The sequence below is a fragment of the Mandrillus leucophaeus genome, unplaced genomic scaffold (assembly GCF_000951045.1).
Source record: "Mandrillus leucophaeus isolate KB7577 unplaced genomic scaffold, Mleu.le_1.0 Scaffold401, whole genome shotgun sequence".
Classification (NCBI taxonomy): Eukaryota; Metazoa; Chordata; class Mammalia; order Primates; family Cercopithecidae; genus Mandrillus; species Mandrillus leucophaeus.
The window spans coordinates 929955-948370 of record NW_012104266.1 but is presented as its reverse complement, the minus strand read 5'-3'; the positions used below and the strand labels follow the sequence as shown (position 1 = coordinate 948370).

At 39.8% G+C, this 18416-nt stretch overlaps 1 protein-coding gene and 1 pseudogene across 2 annotated transcripts in view; one reads left to right on the top strand and one right to left on the bottom strand.

The window, feature by feature from the left end:
- Window positions 1–18416, top strand: part of TEX11 (testis expressed 11) — a 360505-nt gene that overhangs the window by 59106 nt on the left and 282983 nt on the right. For both annotated transcript variants that reach the window (XM_011992031.1, XM_011992030.1), the window contains 2 exons: window positions 1581–1665; window positions 13904–13983. In XM_011992031.1, the coding sequence (XP_011847421.1) occupies window positions 1581–1665; window positions 13904–13983 (165 nt within the window). The remainder of the gene's footprint in view (window positions 1–1580; window positions 1666–13903; window positions 13984–18416) is intronic.
- LOC105548149 lies at window positions 17089–17653 on the bottom strand (annotated as a pseudogene).

Genomic DNA, 18416 nt, shown 5'->3' with positions numbered 1-18416 from the left:
AACACTTTTATATATTTCCAAATTGCTTTCCAAAATGCCAAAACAGGTAGCTTCTTTAAGCTATTTTAGTCTGGATGTTCATTTCCCATCATAATATGTCGAATCATTTGTTCTTCTGGGTAATTTGGAGTGCAGTATTAACTCCATGTGTTTTTAGTGATACAAATGAAATAATACTTAGTATGAAAGTCGGCCGGGCTTGGTGGCTCATGGCTGTAATCCCAGCACTTTGGGAGGTCGAGGCGGGCAGGTCACCTGAGGTCAGGAGTTCGAGACCAGTGTGGCCAACATGGTGAAACCCCATCTCAACTAAAAATACAAAAATTAGCTGGGCATTATGACGGGTGCCTGTAATCCCAGCTACTTGGGAGGCTGAGGTGGGAGAATCACTTGAACCCAGGAGGAGGTGGTTGCAGTGAGCCGAGATCACGCCATTGCACTCTAGCTTGGGCAACAAAGTGAGACTCTGTCTCAAAAGAAAAAAAAAAAAGAAAAAAGAAAATCATTTGATCAACTGTGGCACTGAGGATACTATGTGATGGAGATGGACATGATAATTAGCCCCAGAATAATAAGTGAAATGACAACCATGCTGCATTAGGCCATTTTCATTGGTATAAAGGAAATACCTGAGGCTGGGTAATTGATGAGGAAAAGAAGTTTATTTGGCTCATGGTTCTGCAGATCGTGTAAGAAGCATGGCACTGGCATCTGCTTCCAGTGAGGGCCTCTGGAAGTTTCCAATCATGGTGGAAGGGGAAAGGGAGCAGGCATCACATGATGAGAGAGGAGGAAAGAGAGAGGAGGAGGTACCAGGCTCTTTTTTAAGAATCAGATCTTGCAGTAACTAATAGACTGAGAACTCACTCATTACTGTGAGGACAGCACCAAGACAATGAGGGATCCACCCCCGTGACCCAAGTACCTCCCATCAGCCCCACCTCCAACACTGGGGATCAAATTATGATATGAGATTGCCAGGGGAAAAATATCCAAACTGTATCAAGTGCTAAATAAATCATCTATTTAAACTGAAGCTCATCAGAAAAATGTGGAATGGTAAGTGAGAAAAGTGGCGTGGAAGAAAAGACTTAAAACTAACATACATTTTGTACCACTGCTGTGCATAAATTGGGTTAAAAAAAGAGAACTAAAACAACTAAAGAATAAATGATACAAAGTAATATAATTAATTGCCAAGTTGTATACAACTTAATGAATATATGAATTCAAAGAAGAAAGAACAACGTAGACTGTAAGGGTTGCTGAAAGCTTCATTTATGTTGTTGGTGAGACTGAAATGGATTTGAGTTACAAAAAAACAAAGGGAGGAGGTATATCAGGTGAAGCCAATAGTATGAATAAAGACACATTGACAGGAATGAACAAGTTGTGTTCAGGAAATAGATAATTGTTAACAGTGGGTAAGTTTTTGAGGGGAGAGGTAGTATGTGACTAGATTATGGGGGGCCTGGAAATGACCCATAATAGTTGCATAAGCATACGATATTCAAGAATGAAAATACCGTTGGAGGTGGCCAGTATTTTAACTAGCTAAGGAAATGTTTCTCTTTGACCAGATTGAAGAAATGGCAGTAAACCTATGGAACTGGGCACTTACCATAGGAGGAGGTTGGCATGTAAATGGAGAGCGGAAAATTAAATGTACGTATACATATTGTGACATGTATTATGAGGAGTGTTCTTACTATATATTGGATAGTGTTCCTGCAGTTTAAATAATGTTTTGGCCAGTTCTTAGATAGAGATTTGTTAAAAGACAAACAAAACAACCCAGGAACGCTGGTTTCTCAAGCAAATGGCCTCCCTCAGTTTTATGATTTTTTTCAGAGGTTAGCTCCTTATTAACAAACGTTTAAAGGTATCACTGCAAGAAATAGTCTGGAGGAGAACAACAAAGATGATTAAAAGGTGAGACAGTGAGAACTTAAAGAAATGTTAAAGGACATGGATTATTTCTCATGGAGATGATCAAAATCTTCAGGGTTCTGAAGGACCATCAAATAGTAGATTCCCCTCTATTAATAATAGAATAAGTGTTACCATATGACATACTCAGATTTTAAAAAGTGTAAAGAGTAGTTTCCTCAGGAAGTGGATTGATAAACATTGGAATGAGTTACCGAGAAAAACTATGGAAATGATTTCTACCTGTGAGAGCAAACAACAAGAACGAAAAAACAAAAATCTCAAACTAAACTCATCTTCTTGGATGCTTTGAATGTGGTCCACTGTCTGGCAATGTTCCAGTGCTTTAGCTAAATGGGCAAAGTCTAGTGTGCTGACAGTTACTGATTTTCAATAGGCATAGTGACAGCAAATGCATTTATGGGAAGTATATTGCTCATTATAAAGAATACATTGACGTAACAAACCAAAGGGTGAACCTCTGGACTGCTTGACATTGTAAAGACAAATGACTTTTATCTGTATGCAACAAATAGAATTTACTACTAACTATCTTTGTGAATATAAACAAAACTGTATACAACTTCCATGTAGATATAGGGTAATTGTGCTTAATATAATCAATAATATACTTACTCATGAGTCCACTCTATTAGCATGTTTAGAGAACAGTTCTAGCTCTTTAACTCTTAGATAAATTGATATCATTGCTCCCAGGAGCCTTAGATCCTGTAGTTATGGGGAGGTAAGAGCTAGGAATTTATCAGTGGAAGAAACTTAGTACACAGGTGAACTGTGTGATATTAAAGTGCATTAATTCTTAACTCACCGTTCTGCATATGAAGAAATATTGCTTTAGCTGTTTACTGCTTATCAAATAGGGATATGGTAGATGAAGTGGCTGTCACAGCCTCTTCCCATGTACTGTCTCATTTCTTTTCTTCTTTTCTTTTTCTTTTTTAAGGGAAGGCAAGGGGTGAGGGCAGAACCACACAGTGTTGATGGGATTTGGGCCAGGGAGATGAGAGAGCTAGGGAAGAGAAAAGAGAATGTTAAAAAAAAAAAGCGGGGGTGCTGTAAGAGGAAAAATACTAAACAGGTAAGGAAAGTGGAGAAAAAAGGGGAAGCAAGGAGAGGAGAAAGGCAAGAGGGGAGAGAAGAAGAGGGAAAGGCAAGCCATAAGAGAAGAAAAGGGAAGGATAAGAGAACGGACAAGAGACAGTAAAGAAGAGAGTCCCATGTACTGTCTCAGTTCACGTAGCAGTTCTTAATCAGATATTTGGGTGCTTGTTATGTGTATCATACTTTTTTTTTTTTTTGAGACGGAGTCTCGCTCTGTCACCCAGGCTGGGGTGCAGTGGCCGGATCGCAGCTTACTGCAAGCTCCGCCTCCCGGGTTTACTCCATTCTCCTGCCTCAGCCTCCCGAGTAGCTGGGACTACAGGCGCCCGCCACCTCACCCAGCTAGTTTTTTTGTATTTTTCAGTAGAGACGGGGTTTCACCGTGTTAGCCAGGATGGTCTGGATCCCCTGACCTCGTGATCCGCCCGTCTCGGCCTCCCAAAGTGCTGGGATTACAGGCTTGAGCCACCGCGCCCGGCCTCATACTATTTTTGATACAGTGGAGAACAGATTGTTAGTGCAGGAGGCCTCCAAGTTAAAATAATTTTATTTCAAAAATATGTTTATTGGAATATATTTTGTTTCCTTAAAAACAAATTTAGTGTGCCTGGATTATGTGCTATGTGATGAAATAAGTCATGAAGATTTATAAGCTATAATTCTTTATTACTTGGAGGAATTATGGAACAATGAACAGGAAAGTCAGAAGTAGATGAATGACTTGTAAGTTTTAGTTTTAGACCTGTTGCATTTGAGATGACAATAAGGTTGGAGATGTGAGACTAGAGCTTATGAGAAAGATCAGAACTGAGCCTATAGATTTGGCAATGATTTACACAGAGGTGGTAGTTGAAGACAGAAGAGTAGTTGAGTTCTCTGAGGAAAAAAATGAAGAGCAGTGGTTCTTAAATATTGGTATAAATGAGAATCAGGCTGGTCGTGGTGGCTCACGCCTGTAATCCCAGCACGTTGGGAGGCCTAGGTGAGTGGATCACCTGAGGTCAGGAGTTCAAGACCAGCCTGACCAACATGGTGAAACCCTGTCTCTACTAAAAATACAAAAATTAGCTGGGCATGGTGGTGCGTGCCTGTAATCCCAGCTACTCGGGAGGCTGAAGCAGGAGAATCTCTTGAACCCTGGAAGCAGAGGTTGCAGTGAGCTGAGATCTCACCATTGCACTCCAGCCTGGGCAACAAGAGTGAAACTCCGTCTCTCCCCCTCCCCCCCAAAAATGAGAATCACCTGTGAAGCCTGTGAAAAATACAGATGCCCAGGCCCTACCATTGGTGGTTTTGATTCATTTAGGTGCAAGATGAAACCTGGGCATATCTATAATTTGAAAAATATCTCAGGGCTTCTCATGCACACCAAAATTAATCAGTGGTATTGAGAGAAGAACAAAGTAATGAGATTTTAACTCTGAATCTACCAGCTTCAAAGTTAAAATAAAAAGAATAAAGATAGATGACCAAAAGGAACAGTCAAAAAACTCTACACGATATTGGCTGGGCGCGGTGGCTCACGCCTGTAATCCCAGCACTTTGGGAGGCTGAGGCAGGTGGATGACGAGGTCAGGAGATCGAGACCATCCTGGCTAACACAGTGAAACCCCATCTCTACTAAAATTATGAAAAATTAGCCAGGCGTGGTGGTGGTGGGCTCCTGTGGTCCCAGCTACTCAGGAGGCTGAGGCAGGAGAATGGCGTGAACCTGGGAGGCGGAGCTTGTAGTGAGCGGAGATCAGGCCACTGTACTCCAGCCTGGGCAACAGAGCGAGACGCCGTCTCAAAAAAAAAAAAAAAATTCTACTGGAGATTTATTAGTCATTTATTGAGTGCGTTCTCCTTATAGGGTTCTTATACCATTTTATGGTATGGAGTAAATGAAAGGGAAAAGGTAAGATACCAGAACAAAGATACCAATCTTAAATTATGTTTGAGGATTTCGGAAAGAATAGTTTAAAGCTAGATAAACAATAATTTACACATTTATAAATGTCAGAGGGTACAACCCTGTGTTTATCTAAAGTCAATTCAATTTCAGGCTGTGGGTAGAGCAGAGTAAAGTGGATGTTCAAAGGTATCAGTCACCAATTACCTAACCAAGATGTTTATAATATAGAGGGGTCAGGAACAGGCTGGTGAGAAGACAAGACGGAGCTACAGTAACAAAGAAAACATCTTTATATGGAAGTAGCATTCTGTTTCAGCCTCAGCTGCCTTTGGCTTGAAGACTTATTGGTGATAACTATAAACAGCTGGATTACGAATGTGAGGATTGGAGCAGACAAAGTTCTTAGACTAAGATATTTCCCACACAAGGACCAGGATATTTCAGGCCAAGGGAGTAATTTTTTTTTTTTTTTTTTTTTTTTTTTTGAGACAGGATCCGGCTCTGTCACCCAGGTTGGAGTGCAGTGGTGCAATACTGACTCACTGCAACCCCTGCCTCTTGGGCTCAGGTCAACCTCCTACCTCAGCCTCCCAAGTAGCTGGGACTACAAGGCATGCACCATCACACCCCACTAATTTTTGTATTTTTTGTAGATATGGGTTTTGCCATGTTGCTTAGGCTGGTCTGAAACTCCAAGGGAGTAATGTTTTTCAGAAAGGTTATGGCCATTATGAAATGTTGCTCTGAAGTTAAGGAAGGTGATCTTTGAGAGTGCAGTTTTAGTAAAGTGGTAAGGATGCAAAACACATTGCGGACATTTAAGGAGATGAGTGAGTAGCAAAACAGTAGAGCTAGTAGACAGACTTTTCAGTTCAAGAAGTTTGTCAATCAAAGGAAGAGGAGAAATGGATGCAAACTTGAAGCATAGTGGGGTTAGTTGATTTTTTTTTTTCAAGGTGAGGAGATGGGTACGTTTGAAGGTAGAGAAGAAGGAATAAGTTGAGAGGGAGGGACTCAAGATACTTTTAGAAAGGGGCAATAATTGAGAGACCAGAGTCTTTGAAAATACTGAAGGATTAGCAAACTTTGGAACTTTGGAATAAAAAAGGAAACATTTTCTTTTTCTTTATTTTATTTTATTTTACTTTAAGTTCTGGGATACCTATGCAGAACACGCAGGCTTGTTACATAGGTATATATGTGCCATGTGATTTGCTGCACCTATCAACCCATCATCTAGGTTTTAAGCCTGCATGCATTAGGTATTCGTCCTAATGCTCTCTCTCCCCTTGCCCCCACTCCCTGACAGGCCCCGGTGTGTGATGTTCCCCTCCCTTGTCCATGTGTTCTCATTGTTCAAGTCCCACTTATGAGTGAGAACATGCGGTGTTTGGTTTTCTGTTCGTGTGTTAGTTTGCTGACAATGATGGTTTCCAGTTTCATCCATGTCCCTGCAAAGGACATGCACTCATTTTTTATGGCTGCATAGTATCCCATGGTGTATATATGTCACATTTTCTTTATCCAGTCTATCATTGATGAGCATTTAGGTTGGTTCCAAGTCTTTGCTATTGTGAATAGTGCTGCAGTAAACATGCGTGTGCCTGTGTCTTCATAGTAGAATGATTTATAATCCTTTGGGTGTATACTCAGTAATGGAATTGCTGGGTCAAAATGGTATTTCTGGTTCTAGATCCTTGAGGAATTGCCACATTGTCTCCCACAATGGTTGAACTAATTTACACTCCCACCAACAGTGTAAAAGCATTCCTATTTCTCCGCATCCTCGCCAGCATCTGTTGTTTCTGACTTTTTAAATGATTGCCATTCTAATTGGAGTGAGATGGTACATCATTGTGGTTTTCATTTGCATTTCTCTAATGACCAGTGATGATGAGCTTTTTTTCATATGTTTTTTTGGCCGCATAAATGTCTTCTTTTGAGAAGTGGCTGTTCATATCCTTTGCCTACTTTTTGATGGGGTTGTTTGTTTTTTTCTTGTAAGTTTGTTTAAGTTCCTTGTAGATTCTGGATATTAGACCTTTGTCAAATGGATAGATAGCACAAATTTTCTCCCATTCTGTAGGTTGCCTGTTCACCCTGTTGATAGTTTCTTTTCCTGTGCAGAAGCTCTTTAGTTTAATTAGATCCCATTTTTCAATTTTGGCTTTTGCTGCAATTGCTTTTGGTGTTTTAGTCATGAAGCCTTTGCCCATGCCCATGTCCTGAATGGTATTGCCTACATTTTCTTCTAGGGTTTTTATGGTTTTAGGTCTTATGTTTAAGTCTTTAATCCATGTTGAGTTAATTTTTGTATAAGGTGTAAGGAAGGGATTCAGTTTCTGTTTTCTGCATATAGCTAGCCAGTTTTCCCAACACCATTTATTAAATAGGGAATCCTTCCCCTATTGCCTTTTTTTGTCAAGTTTGTTGAAGATCAGATGGTTGTAGATGTGTGGTGTTATTTCTGAAGCCTCTGTTCTGTTCCATTGGTATATATATCTGTTTTGGTACTAGTACCATGCTGTTTTGGTTACTGTAATCTTGTAGTATAGTTTGAAGTCAGGTAGTGTGATGCCTCCAGCTTTATTCTTTTTGCTTAGGATTGTCTTGGCTACACGGGCTCTTTTTTGGTGCCATATGAAATTTAAAGTAGTTTTTTCTAGTTCTGTGAAGAAAGTCAATGGTAGCTTGATGGGAATAGCATTGAATCTATAAATTACTTTGGGCAGTATGGCCATTTTCGTGATACTGATCTTTCCTATCCATGAGCATGGAATTTTTTTCCATTTGTTTGTGTCCTTGCTTATTTCTTTGAGCAGTGGTTTGTAGTTCTCCTTGAAGAGATCCTTCACATTCCTTGTAAGTTGTATTCCTAGGTATTTTATTCTCTGTGTAGCAGTTGTGAATGGGATTTCACTCATGATTTGGCTCTCTGCTTGTCTATTATTGGTGTATGGGAATGCTTGTGATTTTTACACATTGATTTTGTATCCTGAGAGTTTGCTGAAGTTGCTTATCAGCTTAAGGAGCTTTTGGGCTAAGACGACGGGATTGTCTAAATATGCAATCATGTCATCTGCAAACACAATTTGGCTTTCTGTCTTCCTAATTGAATACACTTTATTTATTTCTCTTGCCTCATTGCCCTGGCCAGAACTTCTAATACTGTGTTGAATGAGAGTAGTGAGAGAGGGCATCTTTGTCTTGTGCCAGTTTTCCACAGGAAAACTTCCAGCTTTTGCCCATTCAGTATGATATTAGCTATGGGTTTGTCATAAATAACTCTTATTATTTTGAGATATGAGAGCTTTTAGCATGAAGGGGTGTTGAATTTTATTGAAGGTCTTTTCTGCATCTATTGAGATAATCATGTGCTTTTTGTCATTGGTTCTATTTATGTGATGGATTACGTTTATTGATTTGCCTATGTTGAACCAGCCTTGCACCCCAGGGATGAAGCCGACTTGATTGTGGTGGATAAGCTTTTTGATGTGCTGCTGGATTCGGTTTGCCAGTATTTTATTGAGGATTTTTGCATTGATGTTCATCAGGGATATTGGCCTGAAATTTTCTTTTTTGTTGTGTCTCTGCCAGGTTTTGGTATCAGGATGATGCTGGCCTCATAAAATGAATTAGGGAGGATTCCCTCTTTTTCTATTGATTGGAATAGTTTCAGAAGGAATGGTACCAGCTTCTCTTTGTACCTCTGGTAGAATTCAGCTGTGTCTGGTCCGAGAGTTTCTTTTTCTTTTTTTTTTTGGTTGGTAGGCTATTAATTACTGCCTCAATTTCAGAACTTGTTATTGGTCTATTCAGGGATTCGACTTCTTCTGGTTTTGTCTTGGGAGAGTGTATGTGTGCAGGAATTTATTCACTTCTTCTAGATTTTCTAGTTTATTTGTATAGAGGTGTTTATAGTATTCTCTGATGGTAGTCTGTATTTCTGTGGGATCAGTGGTGATAGCCCCTTTATCATTTTTTATTGCCTATTTGATTCTTCTCTCTTTTCTACTTTATTAATCTGACTAGCAGTCTATCTATGATATTTAGTTAATCTTTTCAGAAAATCAGCTCCTGGACTCATTGATTTTTTGAAGGGTTTTTCATGTCTCTATCTCCTTGTGTTCTGCTCTGATCTTAGTTATTTCTTGTCTTCTGGTGACTTTTGAATTTGTTTGCTCTTGCTTCTCTAGTTCTTTTAATTGTGATGTTTGGGTGTCAATTTCAGAACTTTCCAGCTTTCCGATGTGGGCATTTAGTGCTATAAATTTCCCTTTTAACACTGCTTTAGCTGTGTCCCAGAGATTCTGATATGTTGTCTCTTTGTTCTCATTGGTTTCAAATAGCTTCATTATTTCTGCCTTAATTTCGTTATTTACCCAGTAGTCATTCAGGAGCAGGGTGTTCAATTTCCTTGTAGTTGTGCGGTTTTGAGCAAGTTTCTTCATTCTGAGTTCTAATTTGGTTGCACTGTGTTCTGAGAGACTGTTTTGATTTCTGTTCTTTTGCACTTGCTGAGGAGTGTTTTACTTCCAACTATGTGGTTGATTTTAGAATAAGTGCTATATGGTGCTGAGAAGAGTGTATATTCTGTTGATTTGGGGTGGAGAGTTCTGTAGACGTCTATTAGGTCTGCTTGGTCCAGAGCTGAGTTCAAGTCCTGAATATCCTTGTTAATTTTCTGTCTCGATCTATCTAATATTGACAATGGGGTGTTAAAGTCTCCCACTGTTATTGTGTGGGAGTCTAAGTCTTTTTGTAGGTCTCTAAGGACTTGCTTTATGAATCTGGGTGCTCCTGTATTGGGTGCATATATATTTAGGATAGTTAGCTCTTCTTGTTGAATTGATCCCTTTACCGTTATGTAATGCCCTTCTTTGTCTTTTTTGATCTTTGTTAGTTTAAAGTGTGTTTTATCAGACTAGGATTGCAACCCCTCCTTTCTTTTTGCTTTCCATTTGTTTGGTAAATATTCCTCCATCCCTTTATTTTGAGCCTATGTGTGTCTTTGCACGTGAGATGGGTCTCCTGAATACAGCACACTGATGGGTCTTGACTATCCAATTTGCCAGTCTGTGTCTTTTAATTGGGGCATTTAGCCCATTTACATTTAAGGTTAATATTGTTATGTGTGAATTTGATCCTGTCATCATGATGCTAGCTGGTTATTTTGCCCATTAGTTAATGCAGTTTCTTCATAGTGTCCTTGGTCTTTATATTTTGGTGTGTTTTTGCAGTGGCTGGTACTGGTTTTTCCTTTCCATATTTAGTGCTTCCTTCAGGAGCTCTTGTAAGGTAGGCCTGGTGGTCACAAAATCCGACAGCATTTGCTTGTTTGGAAATCTCTTTTGCTTATGAAACTTATTTTGGCTGGATATGAAATTCTGAGTTGAAAATTCTTTTCTTTTCTTTCTTTCTTTTTTTCTTTTCTTTCTTTCTTTTTTTTTGAGATGGCGTCTCATTCTGTTGCCCAGGCTGGAGTGCAGTGGCGTGATCTTGGCTCACTGCAACTTTCGCCTCCCGGGTCCAAGTGATTCTTCTGCCTTAGCCTCCCGAGCAGCTGAGACTACAGGCATGTGCCACCATGCCCAGCTAATTTTTTTTTTTTGGTATTTTTAGTATAGACAGGGTTTCACCATATTGGCCAGGCAGGTCTTGAACTCCTGACCTTGTGATCCTCCTACCTCGGCCTCCCAAAGTGCTGGGATTACAGGTGTGAGCCACTGCACCCAGCTGAAAATTCTTTTCTTTAAGAATGTTGAATATTGGCCCCCACTGTCTTCTGGCTTGTAGGGTTTCTGCAGAGAGATCCACTGTTATTCTGATAGGTTTCCCTTTGTGGGTAACCTGACCTTTCTCTCTGGCTGCCCTTAATATATTTTCCTTTGTTTCAACCTTGGAGAATCTGATGATTATGTGTCTTGGGGTTGCTCTTCTTGAGGAGTATCTTAGTGGTGTTCTCCATATTTCCTGAATTTGAATGTTAGCCTGTCTTGCCAGGTTGGGGAAGTTCTCCTGGATAATATCCTGAATTATGTTTTTCAACTTGGTTCCATTCTCCCCATCACTTTCAGGTACATCAATCAATCGTACGTTTGGTCTTTTCACATAGTCCCATATTTCTTGGAGGCTTCGTTTGTTCCTTTTCACTCTTTTTTCTCTAATCTTGTCTTCATGCCTTATTTCAGTAAGTTGATCTTCAGTCTCTGACATCCTTTCTTCTGCTTGATTGATTTGGCTGTTGATACTTGCGTATGCTTCACGAAGTTCTCCTGCTGTTTTTCAGCTCATCAGTTCATTTATGTTCCCCTCTAAACTGGTTATTCTAGTTAGCAGTTCCTGTAACCTTTTATCAAGGTTCTTAGTTTCCTTGCATTGGGTAGAACATGCTCCTTTAGCTCAGAGGAATTTGTTATACCCACCTTCTGAAGCCTACTTCTGTCAATTTGTCAAACTCATTCTCTGTCCAGTTTTGTGCCCTTGCTGGAGAGGAGTTGTGATCATTTTGAGGGGAAGAGGCATTCTGGTTTTGGGAATTTTCAACATTTTTGCACTGGTTTTTCCTCATCTTTGTGGATTTATCTACCTTTTTGATCTTTGAGGCTGGTGACCTTTGGATGGGGTTTTTGTGTGGGGGTCCTTTTTATTGATGTTGATGTTGTTGCTTTCCGTTTGTTAGTTTTTCTTCTAATAGTCAGGCCCCTCTTCTGCAGGTCTGCTGCAGTTTGCTGGAGGTCCACTACAGACCCTGTTCACCTGGTTATCACCAGTGGAAGCTACAGAACAGCAAAGATTGCTGCCTGCTCCTTCCTCTGGAAGCTTTGTCCCGGAGGGGCACCAGCCTGACGCCAGCTGGAACTCTTCTGTATGAGGCTTTTCTAGATCCCTGTTGGGAGGTCTCTCCCAGCCAGGAGGCACCGGGGTCAGGGACCCACTTGAGGAGGCAGTCTGTCCCTTGGCAGAGCTTGAGTGCTGTGCTGGGAGAATCCTCCTTGTCAGGATCAGCTGCTCTCTTCAGAGCCGGCAGGCAGGAAAGTTTAAGTTCACTGAAGCTGTGCCCACAGATGCCCCTTCCTCCAGGTGCTCTGTCCCAGGGTGATGGGAGTTTTATCTATAAGACCCTGACTGGGGCTGCTGCCTTTCTTTTAGAGATGCCTTGCCCAGTGAGGAGGAATCTAGAGAGGCAGTCTGGCCACAGCTGCTTTGTCGCATTGTGTTGGGTTCCGCCCAGTCCAAACTTCACCTTTTCTTCTTCTTTTTTTTTTTTTTTTTTGAGTTGGAGTTGGAGTTGTGTTCTTATTGCCCAGGCTAGAGTGCAATGGCATGATCTCAGCTCACTGCAACTTCTGCCTCCCAGGTTGAAGAGATTCTCCTGCCTCAGTCTCTCTAGTAGCTGGGATTGCAGGCATGCACCACCACTCCCGGCTAGTTTTTTTTTTTTTTTTTTCTATTTTTACTAGAGACGTGGTTACACCTTGTTGGTCAGGCTGGTCTTGAACTCCTGAGCTCAGGTGATTTACCCACATCAGCCTCTTAAAGTGTTGGGATTATAGGTGTGAGCCACTGTGTCCAGTCAAAAAGAAACACTTTCAAAAATTTTCAGAACTGGAAATTGAAGTTAGTATAAATATACGATTAGTAATTATTTTACCAAAAGTGGTTTTTAGAACAAATTAATTTTGTTAAGTGATGAATAGATTTTACACTTTATGATGGGCAATAGAAATCTGACCATTTCAATTACCCTGTAATTTCTGCTAGGCAAATCTTTTTTTCAAAGGACTATTAATTAGAAGTGGTGTTAGCATAGGTAGAATGGCTGCTGACATCTAACATAAAGGTAACTAGTTCATTTATTTGTGAAGCTGTATTTTAAAACTTGAATATGTTTTATGCTGAAATAAACTAGAGAAATAAAGAGGTTATAATTATTCAAACTTCCCTATTTTCAAAGAAAATGAGCTATATAATGAAGTTGTCTGTATTTTCTAAATTTACTTTAAGAACTGTTATGACATCTACAGAAAAGAGTATGTTTAGGCCAGTTGTGGTGGCTCACACCTGTAATCCCAGCACTTTGGGAGGCTGAGGTGGGAGGATTTCTTGGGCCCAGGAATTTGAGGCTACAGCGAGCTATGATCATGCCACTGTATTCTAGCTTGGGTGAGTGACAGAGCGAGACCCCCTCTCTACAGAAAAAAATTATATATATATATATTTAGAAAGTTTCACGTTTTAGGAGAAAAATAAAAAACTATTCTGATGTCCAGAGATTTTGTCAGATGTCGAATAGCTTTAGGTCAATTGAATTTAGAATTATTTTTCTGTTAACATGGTATACACAAGAGCATCATGTGGAATCAGGTATTTTTAGTGAGTCTTTGGGACCTAAGGCTTTAAGAAATTAAAATTTAAGTATTAAATATCTCTCTAGGCTGGGCACAGTGGCTCACACCTGTAATCCCAGCACTTTGGGAGGCCAAGGCGGGTGGATCACCAGAGGTCAGGAGTTCGAGACCTGAGTCCCCGTCTCTACTAAAAATACAAAAATCAGCTGGGCGTGGTGGCGCACGCCTGTAATCCCAGCTACGCGGGAGGCTGAGGCAGGGGAATCACTGGAACCCGGGAGGCGGAGGCTGTGGTGAGCCAAGATCACACGTCACTGCACTCCAGCCTGGGCGACAGAGTGAGACTCTGTCTCAAAAATAAATAAATAAATAAATAAATAAATAAATAAATAAATAAATAAATCTCTTACTGAAGCATTCAGTAAATGATCCATTTAATAAGTTTCAGGTCATTTACTTTTGAAAACTGATTTTTTAAAAAGGCTTTTACGATTTTTATTTTTAATAACAAAACTGGCTTCCTTTCAATCATCTTTTATCTTTGTTAGTGTATATAAAAGGAGAATGAATGTTTTGTGTTTATCATTGCCTAATTACTGTTTTGCAGTACATTATGTTGCTTGCAAGTTGCTGAGTATGTGTGAAGCCTCATTTGCCTCAGAACAAGGTATTCAACGACTGATTATGGTAAGTCTTAATTTAGGAGAAAGTGGAGATGAAATGAGATGGTTGTTACTTCTATGAAAATGGTTAAAGTTAGTGTGAAACTAGAAGGGGGCTGAATCTTTTAGTGCTATCCTTTTTTGGTGGTGTTCCTTTTATAATGATATATTTACTACAGTTAAAGTTCTCAGAATACTGTAGTTATTATAGTGGTTCAATGAACCAAATACTGAACTTATAATTCTGGGTTGATGATTTATTTTTTACTTTTCTCACCTCTAACTTGATACAGTAACTGTTTCTTCATCTAAGGGAATGGTAATACTTAGTTCTAAATGAGTTTTTCAAATGAAAAATTTGAAGCACTAAGTAAATAAGGAAGAGAGTACAGGATTTGAAGTCTGAAGACCTGGGTTAGGTCTGCCACTGACTAGCTATGTGACATTGGAAGATTACTTAGTTTTCTCATTTGTAAAATGAAAATGGTAATATCTACCTTAGAGTGTTATAGAGTTAAAATTAGAGTTTTTGTGAAAAATGCTTTGTAAACTATAAAATGTATGCATAAGTACATAGTGGTAGAATTTGTCCATGTAAAATGCTATGACAACAGCCTGATAAATCCTGTATCATATATAATATGATAAAACTGAGTTGAACTCAGGGTTCACCTTGCGTGTTTTCCTTATTTCAAAGATTGTAGCCACTCCAGTGCCTTCACACAGTTATAGTTTCTCCAGCTTTTAGGGTTGTTTAGAGTGGGACAGTCAGTTTGAATTGAGCTATTCCATCATGGCTGAAAGTGGAAGTCTTCCTCTTACATTTCTGTTATTTAGAAGATTTTAAAAAAATTTTTATTTTGAGAAGGAGTCACCCTGGCTGGAATGCAGTGGTGTGATCTGAGCTCACTGCAACCTCCATCTCCTAGGTTCAAGCAATTCTCCTGCCTCAGCCTCCCGAGTAGCTGGGATTACAGGCATGCGCCACCATGCCCGGCTAATTTTTGTATTTTTGGTAGAGACAGGGTTTCACCATGTTGGCCAGGCTGGTCTTGAACTCCTGACCTCAAGTGATCTGCCCACCTCGGCCTCCCAAAGTGCTGGGATTACAGGCGTGAGCCACTGCGCCCGGCCTAAAAGATTAATTTTGTAAACATTTATTTCCACCCCCCAAAATACAAATGTATGTTTATGTAAAATTAAGTTGTTCAGAAAAGTAATTAAAGTAATAAAAAGTGATTTTCTGCTCCATCCCTCTCTATCTGTTCTCTCTCTCTCTCTCTTTTTTTTTTTTTTTTTTTGACAGGGTCTCACTCTGTAGCCCAGACTGGAGTGCAATGGCATGATCTCAGCTCACTGCAACCTCTGCCTCCCAGGTTCAAGCAATTCTCCTGCCTCAGCCTCCCGAGTAGCTGGGATTACAGGCATGCGCCACCATGCCCGGCTAATTTTTGTATTTTTGGTAGAGACAGGGTTTCACCATGTTGGCCAGGCTGGTCTTGAACTCCTGACCTCAAGTGATCCACCTGCCTCGGCCTCCCAAAGTGCTGGGATTACAAGAGTGAGACACCGCACCCAGCCTTATCTGTTCTCTTGCTCCTTAGGGCAAATACATTTTTTTAGTAGAAAAATATTTTTCCCCGTGTTTTAAAATATTTTATTTTGTAAAAGCTCAGACATATATAAAACAGGTAAGATAGTACAGTGATTTCCCCCCATTTACCCATCACTCAGTTAGAGTAATCATCAACTCATAGCCACTCTTGTTTCTTCTATATCTCCTCGAATAGCAAACCCCTGGCCCCACTGCATTATTTTTATTATTTTTAATTTTTTTTTGAGATAGAGTCTTGCTGTGTCACCCTGGCTGGAATGCAGTGGCATGATCTCAGCTCACTGTAACCCCTGCCTCCTGGGTTCAGGTGATTCTCCTGCCTCAGCCTCCTGAGTAGCTGGAATTACGGGCACCCACCCACCACACCCGGCTGATTTTTGTATTTTTAGTAGAGACGGAGTTACACCATGTTGGCCAGGCTGGTCACGAACTCCTGATCTCAGGTGATCCGCCCACCTTGGCCTCTCAAAGTTTTGGGATTATAGGCGTGAGCCACCACTGCGCCTGACCAACCCACTGGATTATTTTTAAGCAAATTCAAAATGTATAATTTTGCCCATAAATATTTCAGTATGTGTTTCTAAAAGACAATGTATTTCTTTTTCAGCTTGTAATGCTTAATTTTTTAAAACATAGAGGAAGCTTGGTGGTGTATACATGGCCATTTGATATTTTTAGAACTAGGAGAGTTCAATCTCTTATAGAATGTAAATGTACCCCAACACATTTATTTATTTATTTATTTTCTATTTTTCCACAAATTATTGGGGTATAGGTGGTATTTGGTTACATAAGTTCTTTTTTTTTTTTTTCTTGAGATGGAGTCTCACTCTGTCGCCCAGGTTGGAGTGCAGTGGCATGATCTTGGCTCACTGCAACCTCTGCTACCCGGGTTCAAGCAATTCTCCTGCCTCAGCCTCCTGAGAAGCTGGGATTACAGGCGCCTGCCACTGCACCTGGCGAATTTTTGTATTTTTAGTAGAGATGGAGTTTCACCATCTTGGCCAGGCTGGTCTTGAACTCCTGACCTCGTGATCCACCTACCTTGGCCTCCCAAAGTGCTGGGATTACAGGCATGAGCCACTGCGTCCGTCCATGAGTAAGTTCTTTAGCGGTGATTTGTGAGATTTTGGTGCACCCATCACCCGAGCAGTATACAAGACATCATATTTATAGTCTTTTATCCCTTGCCCCACTCCCACTCTTCCCTCCAAATCTCCAAAGTCCATTGTATCATTGTTATGTCTTTGCATCCTCATAGCTTAGCTCCCACATGTCAGTGAGAACATAAGATGTTTGGTTTTCCATTCCTGAGTTACTTCACTTAGAATAATAGTCTCCAATCTCATCCAGGTCACTGTAAATGCTGTTAATTCATTCCTTTTTATGGCTGCATAGTATTCAGTTGTATATATATACCACAGTTTTTTAATCCACTTGTTGATTGATGGGCATTTGGGTTGGTTCCATGATTTTGCAATACGCATGCACATGTAATTCTTATCAAAATTAAGCTTAGTCACTAAAAGATTTGCTATCTGAACTTTGTTCTGCAGTTTTTTCACTTTTGCCATCAGGCACTGGAGCATCTGACGTCTCAAGAAGATCTGGGTCTAGTCCTTCTGATATCATTTTGTTTCTTATTGCCATCACTGGTACACTCACTTGAACCATTTTGAGATATATGACATATCTTGAATCTTTAGCTACAGTTATTTCCTGCTAATACTTGACTTTCCTGTGGTCCAGAGTCTTATGTACTGTCCTGCTGTTATTACCCTGAGGTGACTTCAGAACGTGATCCATTTGTGACATTAGTGGCACTTTAAGGAGATACTTCAAATGTGCCATCATCTAGGCCTGGTATAGATGACAACTTTGCATCTACAATATAATTTTCTGGATAAAAAGATAAAGGTTTGCCAGTTTTTCCTCACTAAATGTAGAAGAGCAGTTAAGGAACTATACAGTGTGCACCACAATTTGGTTTAGAAAAGTCACCATTCTTTTCTGTTGAATAGCTGGCACCTTGATCAAGTCTATGCCTGACTCCCACGAGAGGAAGCCCATCTTTATCCATCTCCTCAGCAAGCAGGGGACCCAGGACTCACCCATGAACTCCTACCAGATGGGGCCTGCCCAACCCTGTAATTGTGTCCCAATGCTTCCCCACGTCCCCCAAGACAATGTATTTTTATATTCAACAAACCCAGTTCACTTTATCACACTTGATAAAACCTAACAAAGATTTCCCCAAATCAAATATCTAGTCCTCCCATCCTCTCTCCAATTGGTTTCTTAAAATCAGGACCAAAGATAATCCATACTTTGTATTTTGTTAATATGTCTGTTTTAATGAAACTACATGTTTTCTTCTCTCTCTCTTTTTTTTTTTTTTAAAAATCTGTTGAACAGATTTATTTGTTGAAGAAATGAGGTTGTCCTATAGAGTTTTCTAAATTCTGGGTTCTGGTGCATCCTCATGGTGTCACTTAATAGTCCATTGTTTCCTCTAACCCTTGTTTTCTATAAACTGATAATTAGATCTACAAGCTTGTTCTGATTCAGGTTTGATATTTGTCAGAATAATTTATAGGCAGTATGTTTCTGAATCCTTGGATTCAGCCAATCATGGATTGAAAATATTACCAAAAAGTCTTATAAAGATAACAATACAATAAAAAAATAAAAATACAGTATAACAACTATTCACATAGCATTTATATTATATTAAATCATCTAGAGATGATTTATAGTACATGGGAGGATGTGTATAGGTTATATGCAAATATTACACCATTTCATGTAAGGGATTATATAATGTATTTTTATATTATATATAA